We start from the raw sequence: 14056 nt of genomic DNA, 5'->3' as shown, positions 1-14056 counted from the left end.
TCTCAGTGCCTCCGTCTGTCTCTGGGTGTCTGCCCTGCTGTTGCTCAGTCTCTGGGTCTCTCCACATCCCGCTTCTCACCTTCTCTGTCTCCGTCTCTGGTTTTACGTCAAAGTCTACCGTCTTTGGGTGTCTTTGTGTTCCCAGTTGTAGGTCTACCCATTTCTGTCTGTCCCGGACTTTGTCGCTGTCGCTGGCTCTATCCATGTCTGAGTCTCCTCGTGCCTGGACCTCCCCTTCTCGATCTTTCTTCGTTCGCGGGGCTTCTGTCTGTCGGCCTCCCCTTTTCTTTCCCCTCCTCTATATCCCGCCTTATTTGATACTCTGGGAATCTTGGTCTCCTTGTCCCTGTCTCTCCATCTCTGGGTTCTCGCGTTTCTGTCACTCCCTGTCCCTGCGTCGTCTTCTCTCTGTGTCTCTCAGTTCCTCAGTGTCTCCTCGTCTCTGGTTCTCAGGGCGATGTAGTTCCCCCCACTCGACCTGTTTTAGCGCGTTGCCATGGATCGAAAATGACACAGGCGCACGAGAGGCCTAGAAGCTGAGGGAGGCTAACTCTGCCCCTGATTGGCTGCCCGTTCAGTCGTTGCGTCTTCGCTCTGCCCTCGCTCTGGGGAACGGCCCGCTGCCTTCTGGGAGTCGTAGTCCGCGGCGCAGGCCCAGTGCGCACGCGCAGTCTGACCTGACGCCATCGCGCCGAGCTCCTGGCGGCTGGAACCGGCCGAGGACCACTACGCAGGAGGTAGGTCTGGCTGGCGGCAGGGGGCTGCTCTACAGCGTGCTTTTGTCGAGCGGATCGTAGCGGTCCCGCCAGTGTGCCTCGCGCAGCTGCGTTCGGAGGTGACCTGTGGGGGCAGGGAGCGACCCCGGGTGGGGGAGGGGGAAAGGAGATTCTGCGGTGTGGGGCTGGGCGGGGGAGGGGTGGAGGCCGGGAGCCCCTGGGGTCGGGGTGAGGTGGGGGGTGCGGTTCCCCAGGGTATGGGGCGGGGAGGACTTGGCTGAGAGACCGCAGAGGGGGGCCTGGCTGCCCCTCTGCAGTGTGGAAACAGGGAAGGGTTGAGGTCACCCTCCTGCGGCCTGGGAGAGGGAGGGGATTACGAGAGGGGACTCGAGGGCTGAGGGTGTCCCTAGGCGGGAGGAGCGGCAGACTGTGGCGTCCTGGGTGGGAGCAGGGAGGGGGCTGCGGTACCCCGAGTGTGCGTTCAGCTGAGCGAGTGGGTGGTGCTGAGCCACCCGGGGTGGGACCCGAGGTCGTCTCTGCTGCCAGGCTCCCTGACGCCCTGCCTCTTCCCAGTCGCCCGGGGTGGATTGTCTGTCCCTGTGTTAGATCCCTTTGGTGGGCGAAGAAACCCAAGAGAAGGGCGAGCATGGGTCTCCCTTTTTTGCTGCTGGAGGAGCCGGCAAGGGGAAGTGGGGATGACTGAGAATATTGTTTGTGGGGGGAAAAAATGTTCAGAAGCGTTTTAAGGAAAGATCTTAGAATTGCACGTCTTTTGGTTAGATTCATCTCTTAATATTTTGTTTTGTACTTATGTCACTTTTCCTCCTCATTCCCCACTTCATTCCCTCTCTCTCCTCTCCTCCCTTTTCTCCCTTCTCCATTCCTCTCTCACATACCTTTTGTATGTCTTCGCTGACACCCTAGAGGCTAAGCTGGACAGTTCCACCATCCTCTTCTCTGTACCAGGGTTTGGTCCCCCCTTTCCCCCCAAACCCCAACAACGTCCTGTACCTTTTCTGGTCCAGGGCCATGTGTGTATTGTTCTTTGCCTCTGTGAGTTTCTGACTTTTGAGTTCTGTCCTTTAGGCTTTTGGGAAGCTCAGGCCAGTTGTGCAGGACTTTTCTTGATTTGGGTCGATCTGTCCTCCCAAGTGGATCCAGAGTTTGCACTCTTGGCAGGGACCATAGAAGACAGCTAAGATGTTAAGGATGATCCCTTGATCTACGTTTTCTCATTTTAAAGGCGCCCTTTGTAATGAGTAAATAATTATTGGTTGAGGCCAAGAGACTCTGTGAGTATCTTGAGTCACCTCAGATGGGCATATGTGGAGAGGGGGAAGTGGGGCAGGGCAGGCCTGGAGGTAGAGTTGAGGAGTTAGAAGCCAACCTTGATCTCTGCTTAGCCCAGTGTGAGAGGGATTTGCTTGCAGGAGCCCCACAGGGCTTGGGGACCTCTCAGCTCACCTGCCCCCCCCTCGCCCCCCCCCCCCACTGCTTCCTCTGCATCCTTGGACTTGTGGGCAGGGATGCAAGGGGAGCCTGGGCTCTAGGAAATTTCCATCCCCATTTGAGGTAAATTCCCCGAGGCCCCAAGATGTGTATGTGATGGGGTGGATAGCTGCCTGGTGACTGAGTCAGGAGGAATTTGGGCAGTGGGGAATGGCTTTACTCAAGGAAGCTGGGGACAGGGAAGAGTTCCGGTGGTCCCTCTGCCTAACAACATCCTTGCAGCGGCGTGACCAGTTCGTGAGGCTCCAGTGCAGGACGATGAGACCTGTGCATGCACTTACTAGTGAGTTCAAGGTAACCTTCTGAGACAGGACCCACACAGAACAGTAGTGCCTGTGGTATCCTAAGAAAATGCAAATTACTTGCTTGTGTGACCACACACCTGCCCGTGCTCCACATAGAGCTCCGTGTACCCTGTGCCTGTTGGGATAAATATGGCTGTGCTGCTGGCTGGAGCTGGCAACACTTCTGTTGCCAGAGGAGGCTCTAGATTAGTCAACGGCAACAACGTCACTTTTGAGTCCAGAAGCCCAGCCAGCAGCCTCTTTTGTAATAGGGACACAGCCAGGCCTGGGACAGACAGGTTCTCTGGTTGCTTTAGCCGCCAGGCAAATTTGTGTTCTCACAACTGAGACTGTCCTGCATTTGCCCCTTGTGGCCCTAGCAGAGGAAATGCAAGAGTGCATTTCTCATCCTGAGGTAGGGAAAGAAGCTCTTTACTTACTCATCTATTTTTAAAGATTTTAAAAATTTATTTGACACAGAAAGAGGCAGTGAGAGAGGGAACACAAGCAGGGGGAGTGGGAGAGGGAGAAGCACCTGAGCTGAAGGCAGATGTTTTAACGACTGAGCCACCCAGGTGCCCCAGGGAAGCTCTTTACAAACAAGTTTTGGAACTCAGAAATTTATTTAGGGGAAAAAAGAAAAGTAAACATTAGACCCTTATAGCTGAAAGAGCATAAACTGAAAAGACAAGCCACAGATGGGGACACTGGCAAGACCAAGCCAGAGAGAAACCACTTTAATTACTTAATAGAAAGGGAGCTGTAAGTGCCATCGAAAAGCAGGCTGCTGACTGACAGAGTGGAAGGAGCAGGTTTTGTGGTCTGAGGTCCCCGATGCAGAGGTGGGGGGAAGGAGAACCCTGGTGAGCACTACTGTAGTGGGTGGCAGGGGCTGGGTTGCCTCCAGTGGGCTGCTGTGGGTCACAGCACATGCCCAGTGGTCCAGGTATCCTACTTCTACTTTGACCTTCCAGGTATATCCCCAACCTGATCCCAGATAGACGGATATGAGGGTAATGGCCAGCAAAAATTAGGAATAGCCAGCATGCCTGTTAGTAGAGGACTGGAACCATTTAAAAGTAATTTAAATAATGGGCACCTGCGTGGCTCAGTGGGTTGAGCATCTGGCTCTCAATTTTGGCTCAGGTTATGATCTCGGGGTCCTAGGATGGTGGAGCTCCACAGTCAGTGGCGAGTCTGCTTGAGATTCTCTCTCCCTCCACCCCCCACCTGTTGTGCTTTTTCTCTCTCTAAAATGAGTTGAAAAAGATAATTTATGCACTCAACAAATACTGAGCCAGGAACTGCCCAGAGCGTTCCCTGTGAGTAACCTCAACTCTCCTGGGGTTTATGTTCCAGCAGGGGAGGCAGGTGATAGGCAGGTAAGAGGGACTGAGGAGGTGTGGATGGAGGGAAGGTCTCCATGGGGGGCCCCTTCAGAGCCCAGACCTGTGCGGGACAGGAATGCTGTAGGGAGCAGGGCGGGCTGAGGCGGGGTGTGCGAGGGAAACGGTGGTAATGATGGCGCGGCCCAGCTGTCTCTGCCTTGAGGGAAATGGAACTCTGTGTGGAATGGCTTCGGACCCCTGGTGTAACCTCAGAGAGGGGGAGCAGTGGGCCTTGGGGCCTCTACCAACGTTTTTTTTCCGTCTATATTTAACAGCTTTATTGAGATACAGTTGACATACCAAAAGAGTTCACCTATTTAAAATGTGCAATTCGTTGGTTTTTACCCATTCACAGAGTTGTACAACCAATACCACGGTGAATTTTAGAGCATTTTATCACTCCAGGAAGAAGTAATAAAATAGTGATAAAGCGATATAAAATAGTGATAAAGCAGGACAGTCCCTCTGACTCTGACCCCCGCCCCTGGCAGCCACTGAGCTACTTTCCGTCTCTGTGGACTTGCCTCTTCTGGACGCTTGATGTGAATGGAATCCGACACCCCCAGCTACAACGTCCTTGGGCCCCGTGCCCTGGTGGAATGTCAGAGCACATCTTCCCTTTCCCTGGAGGAGGTCATTGGTGCCTGGGTCCTCATTGCAGTTTTCTCTGTAAAGACAAAATCCTCACCACATTCTCTTGACTTCCCCAGACGTGTTTGGAAGAAAAACGTTGGTTTCTGTGATTTGGCTAGGGAGAGCATTCCCACTGGGTTTGGGTGCAGCTTTTGTCTGGGATGTGTCCCTCCTGGTGGGGTCCATGGATCTCCCGGTTATACGGGGAGAAGTGCAGACACAGCAGGTTCTGGGAGGAACTGGAGTGCATGTCCCTATGTACTCACAGCTGGTGAAGGCACTGGGAGCCTGAAGCCAACAGCAGGTGGACTGGCCAGCGGTGGCCTGCCGGGTTCCTCGTTCAGCTTGCTCACTGTTTGCCAGCAGTTACAGTCAAGAGAGTTCACCTAAACATCCCGAATCTAGCTTCTCTCAGATGATGCCGCTTCCCGTCAGGATTAGCTGGGGGTGGGGAGAGGACAGAGCAGGACCTGAACTCCCAGGACCTAAACACCATAGTCTCTCCTCTCCCCCCACCATTGTACTCTTCTCCTGGTCAACAACTTCTGCTTCCCATCTGGTTCTGTGGGCGGGTCAGGCTGGGTCTGCAGTCCTGTGCCATTTCCAGAAGTAGATGCTGGTTGTTTACTGATCTATAGTCGACTCTGAAGAAGTTGAAGGTTAGGGCATTGTCAAAAATCTGTGTATAACTTTTGGCTTCTCAAACACTTATCTACCAATAGCTTCTGTTGACTGGAAGCCTTACAGATAATCAGTTGGTTAACTTACGTTTTGTATGTAACATCTTTTAAATACTGTATTCTTACAATAAGGTTAGAGAAAAAAAATGTTCTAATTGTAAAAAAGAGAATGTGTTTACAGCATGGTACTGTATTTATAAAAAAAGAAATCTACCTTAAGTGGACCATGCAGTTCAAGGTGTTCAAGGGTCAGCTGTGTTTTCAGATTTTACAGTTATCTAAATAGGAGGGACAATGGTGATACCTAGCCCTTCCAAAGGTGAAAGAAGTCTGGGATACACCCAAATCTGGCATGGTACCACATGCTTTGAGTATACATCGTTGGAGTGAGTTTTGTAACGTTTTGAGATTTTTACTTTTTTTTTTTTAAGATTTTATTTATTTATTTGACAGACAAAGATCACAGTAGGCAGAGAGGCAGGCAGAGAGAGAGGAAGGGAAGCAGGCTCCCTGCTGAGCAGAGAGCCGGATGCAGGGCTTGATCCCAGGACCCTGGGATCATGACCTGAGCCGAAGGCAGAGGCTTTAACCCACTGAGCCACCCAGGGGCCCCAAATTTTTACATTTTTAAAAGTGAGATCCTTTAACTTTACTCTTAGCTGTGACTGATTTTTTTTAATCCTGATAATACCAGTCTTACAAAATGAGTCTTTCCACCTCCCACTTTTTATGTTAATTTTTATCTATGCAAGTGTAAAACTCTGCTGATACTTAACAAGCAGATTGCTTGGAAATAATTCTGCATGGACTCCTGGTGTGGTGAGTGGGACTGATGAGCTCAGGGGACCCTGCTTGTTCTTCTCTGGGGTGGATGCCTCGTGGCTGGCTTCTCGTTATGTAGGCATCTCTTGTCTGTCCTGTGCAGGTCTGGATTCTGGCTGAGATCCCAGAGCGTCCTGCTGTTCTCTCTGTCCTTTGCGGTTGCAGTTACGTGAATTCGCCCTCCACAACACCTGCCCTGTCCCTGGCTCGTCACATTTCCCAGTGCGGGTTTGAAAAGATGTTGCCTTTGGAGAAGGCATTTGCCACCCCTAGGAGCTCCCTAATTCCCCCAGAACTGCCTCTGCTAGGATCAGCAGCTGAGGACCAGGAGGAGGACCCCAAGACTGTCCTTGGACGGGACCTTGAGTTCTCCCGCCAGCATTTCCGGAACTTCATCTACCAGGAAGGGGCTGGGCCCCACCAGGCCGTGACCGAGCTGTTTGAGCTGTGCCGCCAGTGGCTGCAGCCCGAGGTGCACTCCAAGGAGCAGATGCTGGAGCTGCTGGTGCTGGAGCAGTTCCTGAGCGTCCTGCCTGACAATGTCCGGCCCCTGGTGGTGGCACAGTGTCCTGAGAGCTGCAAGAAGGCAGCCTCCCTGGTGAAGGACCTTACCAAGGCCCTGGAAGAGCCAGGTGAGGCCTCTACCCCAGAGGAGAGTAGACCACAGAAGAAATAGGAAGTGGGGTGGTCAGCCTTGGAAGGCGTAAAATTGACAGCATAGAGCCCAAGCCAGTCAGTGGCTTCCCTGAGAGTTGAGCTCCCTGGTGTATAAGAGGCACAGAGGTGAGCAGCCCAGAGCTGGTGGGGGCTGCAGCCTCACCACTCTGCCCAGTGGCGGCATCCTCAGAGTTGTCACATGGACCAGGAAGACTGCTCGGGCTCCTGCCCTCACATCTGCCTTCCCAATGCGAGGAAGCAGAAGGGAACCAGCCCCTTAAAAGCTGAGTAAATGTTCTGGGCATTTGTTTCTATCCCCTCAGTAAGGTAAGAAGAGAAGCACTGGGGCTGGGTGGGCAGTTACCACATCTGAGGGCAGGACCTGAAGGACTGGTGTCGGGGGGTGGTCTGGAGCCTTAGGCTCTTGGTCAGAAGCCTTTGTCCATGCCCACCTCCTGCAGGTTTACTATGTGATTGTTAGCACATCTCTCCCTTTTGGGCTCACTCGCCCTTCGAGTATAAGCAGGGATGCTGTTGAGTTTCCCATGGAGCTATCCGCAGCTTTGAGGAAGGGGGAGTGTGGGAAGCATGCTGAGCCTCTGTTGTCCGTTACTACCAGGTGGGCCTGCGAGGGCCAGTGAAGACCTGGAGCCCAGCGAGACCCAGGCATCCCCTGACAACTGTGAGTGACCAGCTAGCCCTTGGGCGGGTATGGGCCAGGGTTTGATTGGGGGAGGTTGGGAGAGGGTGGGAGGAAGTCAGAGGGGGGCCAGGTAACCGAGGCCTAGAAGTCTGTGCTGACTTCTTTCTATAGGCTCTGGTGAACGTGATAAGTATTTATAATTAAATTTGTTTTCAAAGATCACAGAAGGTGTACGTGCTTTGCTATTAATAGTGAAAAGCGTTGAGGTACAAAGAAAAATAGTAATAATCTCTCCACCCCATGTGTCCTCTAAAACTAGACCAAGTGGTGCCCCCTGGCATGTGTTCCTTCATGTGTCTCTGTACATCTCTTGGGTGCACACACATCTCACCCAGGAGTCTCCTCAGAGGGTTTGTGGCCCTTTTTCCTGGAGGTGATTTTTTTGTGCCTGAGCTCATGCTGTTCAGAGTGTGTCACCCAGCCAGCCCCCTCCAGATGGTGGCCAGATATCCAGTGCCATTCCTTTACCTTCATGGCATTTCACAGGATCTGCCCTTCCTGGTCCCGAGTTGGAAGTTACTGCCATTAATTAAGGTTTCTGCCTCTTCCTACAAATGTGCTGTTAAACGTCCTCAGGCCTGTACCTGGTGTGGGAGGTTTCGTTTGTGTAGGTGGGTTCCTTGGGATCACTGGAAAGAGGACATTCCACATGGTTTTGTAGAAGTTCCATAGCGTACACAGTGCCAGTGTACAAGGGTGCCCACTTACCCACATCCACGCCGGTACCGTACGTTCTTGCTGTTTAAGATTTCCGTCACGCTAACGGGTATGAAAGCATTCTCTGCTTTGTGGCTTTTTAGTTCGAATTCCTGGGGCCACTGCTGACCTTGAGCTTCTTTTTGCTTTCTTCTTGGTGTGCTCTGCTCTGTCAGTTGAGGACAGTTGTGGGGCCCCTTGAGCTTGGGACCTGCTGTGACGTGAGCACTCGGGCCTCCCTTCCTCTGAGTCGGAGAACTCTTCGCTCTCTTTCTGGGACCTGTGCAAGGGAGGCGGTGGGGTCTCCCTCATTGGTTCGGGCTGCCCAGCTGTGTAAAACCAGTCTCCTCATCTTTGTCTCCCCTTCTCCCAGCCTGTCCCTCTCTAGACCCTGTGCTTCTGGAACAGGGGAACATCGGCGACAAGAAGACCGAAGAGGCCAAGCCTGCAAAGGTCGAGCCGAAGGTGGGTAGGGTCTTTCTTGTCCAGGGGCTCATCGGGCCTGTTCCCCAGGAGGTGGATCTGTCATCCTAGCTTGTGAGGCTCTTTCCCTCTCCCAGTTGTTAACATGCCACCCGCTCCGCAGGAGGAGCTGGGGTGGGCTGAGGTTCCAGGGCTGGACTCCTGACCTGCTGCCACCCCAGGAAACCAAGACATGAGCCTGGCTGAGAGCGGGTGGGGATGAGGCGAGGAGAGGTCTCTGGGATCAGAGCGAGAGATCCCTAGGAATGTTGGACAGGGTCTCCCTTTCTGTCAGCTCCCTGCCCACCCAGTATGGCGACTCCCTGGCCCTCATCCCTCTGGCTGTGGCCAGGGCACTGTTCCTCTCTTCTGGGGTGCACCATTGTTGCTAGCCACGACTCCTGTCCCCACTCCCATGCCCCCTGCCCTTCGGCACTCTGGGCCTGGACGTGCCCTTTCCTCTCCCCGGGAGACAGCTCCCCCAGACCTTATGGAGCCCGTGGCCTTTGTCATGGTGACTGCTTCTCCTGACGGCAGTGAGGATGGCTGTCCCGGTCCCCCCAGGTGCTGGCCTGGGGCCTGTGTGGTGTGCAGGGGTGGCAGACATAGGAGACTCTGGGGTCGTCTACAGCAGTGGCTCTCAGCCAGGGTGGCTTTGCCCCTCGGGGGATATTGGGTGATGTCTAGAGACCGCTTAGCTTGTCAGTACTTCTGCAGGGAGGAGGTGCTGCTGACATCCACAGGGAGGAGGGTGGGAAACATCCTGCAGTGCTTGGGACAGGCCCAGCTGACAAAGTCCCTAGCTCTGGGGCACCTGGGACGCTTGGTTAGTTGGGGATCTGCTTTCGGCTCATCCCCAGGTACTGGGCTTGAGCCCTACCTCGGGCTCCCCACTTGACAGGGAGCCTGCATCCCCCTCTCCTGCTCCCCCTGCTTGTGCACTTGCTCGCTCTCATCAAATAAATAAATAAAATCTTAAAAAAAAAAAAAAAAAAGTCCGTAGTTCTGGGGCCAAGAAACCCTTCCATCAGGTTAAGCCAGGATCCAGGTCCAGGACCTGCATGGTGGTGGGGGGGAGGGAGGAGCCCCCCAGGATAGTGCCACCCCCATTGTGGTCCCTGGCGTCGTGGGACAAGGGTCCACCCTTCCTCTGCTCGGGAAGCCTTAGCCATGGCGGTGCTACTGTTTCAGAAGTTGACATTTCCGGAGGTGCCTCTGTACCTGGGGGAGTGGGGCCACCTGGACCCGGCGGAGGAGAACCTGAAGACCTTCCGGAAGCTGCTCCTGTGGGGTGAGACCTGTCCCCACGGCCTCATGCTGCATCCTCTGCCCTCTTCCAGATGCATTGGTTTAGGGGTTTCCAACTCCAATGTGGGGCTCTGGTTAAGGCCCCACAGTGTTTTGAACATACTTGACCATGAATGACCTTGCCAGGGCCCCCACCTTGGCCCTGCCCTTCTCGATCTACACATTTGAGGCCTGCCAGAGCCCTGGGCTTTTGAGTTTGCAACCCCTGCTCTGCGACCTGAAGCTTCTGAATGTGGAAAGGCCTCCTGGCCCCAGTGTGTCAACTTTCCCTTCCTCCTCGGTGCAGACACGGAGCCTCTTGGCCTTCATGGGTCTTCCCTCTTGTGTGGACGTCTTTGCCCACAGCCCAGTCCCCAGCACAGACTTCTGAGTTCCTTGTGGTTGTAGTTTTAGGGTCTATTCTGACTGCTCTCCCTTGAATTTCCCCATTTCCTGTTGGGCTTTCCTGTTCTTCCTCAGTGGGCTCTCTTCACCCCTTCCCCAGTGTGCCAGGAGTCCCCCGCTCTCCAGGGCTTCGAGCGGCTTTGGCGGATGTCCCAGGACAGAGGAAAGGATTGGGGCTGCCCCGGCCAACCTGTGAGAGCTGAGGTGCATCGTTGGCTGTTTCTAGTCTGCTTTCGATGGCTCTTTCTGGTTTGTGTTTTTTTTTTTTTTAAATCCCACCCAGGGTTTCAGCTGGCCCAGCCTGATGATGCCTGCAGGCTGGAGACGGAGGAGCTCCGGTTAGTTGAAACAGAACCACCGGAAGGCAGCTTCTCAGGTGAGGTCCAAGAGCTGTGGTCAGGCCAGGGTGGAGGGTGTGCCTTTCGGAGGCTGATGGAGCTCCTCGAAGCTCCGCTGGGCTCGGCAAAGACCTCAACTTGGACCTCACTCTTCCCCATCCCATGCCCCATACTTTTGCCGCCCCCACCCCCCAAATGTCAGAGCAGGAGGTAGCAGTCCAGCTGTTCTAACTATCTCTTCCTAGATAACAGTCCCAAAGCTTAGTCACTTGAACACCAGCGGGGGTGACTGGGATTGGCTGGGCCTCTGTTTTCCCTGTGGGGCTGTGGGGCTGTGTACACAGCCACAGTCATCCGGAGACTCGTCCTGGGTGGTCTCACTCAACCGTGGCAGTTGGTGCTGGCTCTTGACGGGGAGCTCACTGCAGCCATCAGCCTGTGCTCTCCTCATTGTCTCTCCACATGGCTGGTCTGAGCTGCTTCACAGTGTGGCAGCAAGGTCAGAGAGGGAGGGTCAGCACCGTCCCGTGGTACTCTGCGAGCCTTTGCTTGCATCATGCACACTTAATGTCCCCTAGACCCCAGCAGGTCACATGGTCAAACCAGTGTGCATGGTGCATGGGTTGTATGTGTGAGTGTGTGTGGTGGGGGCACTTCCCAAGGGCCTGAATCCCAGGAGACTGCTTCATCGGGGGCCCCGTTAGAACACGTTAGTGTACTGCGCAAGCGCTCGTCGGGCCCTTCCTGGTGAGGATGCGGGCGCGCTCCAGCTCATGGCTCCGTTGCCAGGCTCTGCTCACGCATGGGTCACAGTGGCCTCTGCAGCTCATCCCCAGTGCAGGAAGGAGACTCCTCCCTACCCCTTACACTTGTACGTGCATCTCGTGGGCTAGAACTCAGTCACATGGCCACTTCAGCACAAGGCAGGCTGGGAGTGACTGTCTTTAGGCAGGCACTTGAGCTTGGGGACTGCAAAAGATGGGGGACACACGGCAGTCTTCTCAGTGGTCTTGTTCAAATCCGTCCCCTGGGTTTGCCGAGGGGATTGACGATGGTGTGTGTGGCAAGCACCATGTCCTCACTCGCTTCCCTCTTGCCCCGGCTTTCCATCCTGTTCCATCTCATAGTCGCTGGCCTGCGCCTTTCGTTAGTTTTCTCCCGAAGGGCAGACCCCTTTGGCGTCCCTGGAGTTGGGACTGCTCACATCATGACCTTATTTCAGGCGGCAGGAGGTGGCAGGAAGGTAGAGAGAACATGTGCGAGACGCTGATGGAGAGGATCACCAGGGAAATTCTCGTTTGCCCCCTAACGGGAGCCGCCCCAGAGGAGGAGGAGCAGCTGCAGAAGACTCTGGATCCTCAGGAGGGGGAACCAAGCCCTGTCACCATGGCCCACAGGCGGTCAGTCATCCGGGAGCCAGCCCAGGACAGGGGCACAGCCAGGGAGAGCCCCGCGGTGCCTATGATGCCAGCCACCACGCGCCAAGGCCTTGGAAGAAAGAGGCCCTGCCCGAAGGATGTGGGTGGGCAGGGCCCCGAGTGTGTCTCCCGTGTGAGCAGCCACCTGCCATGCCACGTGAGGGAGCCTGGTGCGGCCGGCCACAGTGCAGGGTCCCTGGCCAGGCCGGACCAGGATGGTTCTCCAGCAGGCTGCCCTGCTGCTGAGGAGCCTGGCCTGTCCCGCGGGAAGCCCTATGCATGCAGCGAGTGTGGGGAAACCTTTGCATGGATCTCACACTTTATTGATCATCTCAGAAGCCACAGTGGCAGGAAGCTGTACGCGTGCCCGGGCTGCTGGAAGACCTTCCACTTCAGCCTAGCCCTGGCCGAGCACCAGAAGACCCATGAGAAGGAGAAATTCTACGCATTGGGGAGGGCCCTGGGACCCCACCCTGCAGCGTGTGGAGCCCATGCCAGCGGGAGGCTCAGTGGGCGCATGGGGTTTGTGGCAGGTGATGTTTTCCCTGTGCACTCAGAGGCGCAGAGATGAGCCACTTGCTCGAAGTGTCCCTAGAGGACAACTTCACCCGCCTGGGATTCCCGAGTAATGTATCTGCTCCTTTGAAACCCTTGCGTGGCTTCTTTGCAGTGTCTCTGTGGACGTGATCTGTTTTCTCGATGAGCTAATGTGGCTAAAGCGCTTAGAACCCAGGAAGGGCCCTCGGAAAGCCCTCGTCTCCTTGTAAACACACCCATGTAGAGGCCCACATGCAAGCACAAACCGTCGGGTGTGAAAGAAGATTCCCTTTCTTCCGTAGCCATTTCAGCACCACCCGCGCGGTGGGACGTTTGTCATTGCGCTAAGTGTAGAGTCGCCTTAAAGGATGTGATCTGCCGGCTCTGGCTGAAGTCAGCCTTGTCTTGTGCTCCTGTTCGTGCTCCCCAGGGCTTCTGCTCAAGCTTTTTGGTCCTTTCGTAAACACCTGATGTCCAGCTCACTTCTGAATCCTCACTAGCAGACTCTTTCCTAGTTAATGCACGCGTCTGCGAGTGCGGAGTGGCTTAACCGAGATCACAGAAATGCTTGGAGCCTCATTACAGTGTTTTCAAACCACGCATCTCTGCCCATTAGTGAATTGTGAAATCAAATTAGTGGGTGGCCACCAGTGCTACAAAGCAATGAAGTAGAATAGGTAAAAATTGATCATGTAGTAAAGGCAGATATTGTTTCGTGAAACTTCCCAGCCATGCATCTAAATACGAGAGCTGCCTGCAAAGTATGATGATTTCTTGCGCAGAGGATGGAGGCCTGTGATCAGAGCAGGTTGAAGACACCAGTAGAGGTTGATGAGCTGTGACTTCCTGGACAGGCGAAGCTTAACTCCTCGGGCTGCATAAGGTGATCTTCTGCTTTGTGTGTATAATCTGATTGCAGCATTATTTCTTTTCCCTGAGCATAAACCTTAACTGCTTCTTGTAGATAAACTGGTGCCTCTTTTTTGTCATTGTGTTTGAGCAGGCAGTCTGTTGTAACGATGCCCAGAGCAGCAGCTTAACGTAATAAAGGATTTTTTTCTCGCACTCACATGACAGTCTCGTGTTTGTTACTGTTGAGTGTGTCGATGGGAGGGAAGCTCTGCTCCATGTAGTGATTTGGGGATCCAGGCTCTGTCCCTGCCGTGGCTCTGTTCCCCACTAGACCCCTGGTGCTTGGGGGAAAGCGGCACTTGCTCAGCTGGGAGACCACGCACATCACTTCCATTCATGTCCTTGGAGGGCCATGATTTGCAGCCCGAGTCACATGTGAGAGTCTGGGACTGTCTCTTCCCCCAACACCCCCATCCTAAGCTGGCTATGGCTCTGGTAACTTTTTTTTTTTTTTTTTAAGATTTTATTTATTTATTTGACAGAGATCATAAGCAGACGGAGAGGCAGGCAGAGAGAGAGAGAGGGAAGCAGGCTCCCTGCTGAGCAGAGAGCCCGACGCGGGACTTGATCCCAGGACCCTGAGATCACGACCTGAGCGGAAGGCAGCAG

At 54.3% G+C, this 14056-nt stretch overlaps 1 protein-coding gene across 2 annotated transcripts; it reads left to right on the top strand.

Moving 5' to 3' along the window:
* The first annotated feature begins 593 nt into the window (after window positions 1-593).
* Window positions 594-13606, top strand: LOC111139863 (zinc finger and SCAN domain containing 18). Of its 2 annotated transcripts, XM_022492285.1 has the most exons (7): window positions 594-737; window positions 6136-6664; window positions 7309-7371; window positions 8462-8553; window positions 9742-9841; window positions 10343-10618; window positions 11803-13606. In XM_022492285.1, exons 2-7 carry the CDS (start codon window positions 6271-6273, stop codon window positions 12567-12569), a joined length of 1692 nt encoding a protein of 563 aa, XP_022347993.1. In that variant the 5' UTR covers window positions 594-737; window positions 6136-6270; the 3' UTR covers window positions 12570-13606. The 2 variants fall into 2 exon arrangements, with proteins under 2 accessions (XP_022347993.1, XP_022347992.1); XM_022492284.1 differs by lacking the exon at window positions 594-737 and having other exon boundaries at window positions 10526-10618.
* The last annotated feature ends 450 nt before the right edge of the window (window positions 13607-14056 follow it).

This window comes from Enhydra lutris, unplaced genomic scaffold, assembly GCF_002288905.1.
Source record: "Enhydra lutris kenyoni isolate GAN:26980312 unplaced genomic scaffold, ASM228890v2 scaffoldscaffold122, whole genome shotgun sequence".
NCBI lineage: Eukaryota > Metazoa > Chordata > Mammalia > Carnivora > Mustelidae > Enhydra > Enhydra lutris.
This window is presented reverse-complemented; position numbering and strand designations above follow the sequence as displayed.

Excerpts from the sequence above, each read along its gene's own strand:
- LOC111139863 (XM_022492285.1), top strand. The coding sequence starts at position 6,271 with ATGTTGCCTTTGGAGAAGGCATTTGCCACCCCTAGGAGCTCCCTAATT. Across the intron at positions 7,372-8,461 it reads CCAGGCATCCCCTGACAACT|CCTGTCCCTCTCTAGACCCT; the intron begins GTGAGTGACCAG and ends CCCTTCTCCCAG. Across the intron at positions 8,554-9,741 it reads CTGCAAAGGTCGAGCCGAAG|AAGTTGACATTTCCGGAGGT; the intron begins GTGGGTAGGGTC and ends CTACTGTTTCAG.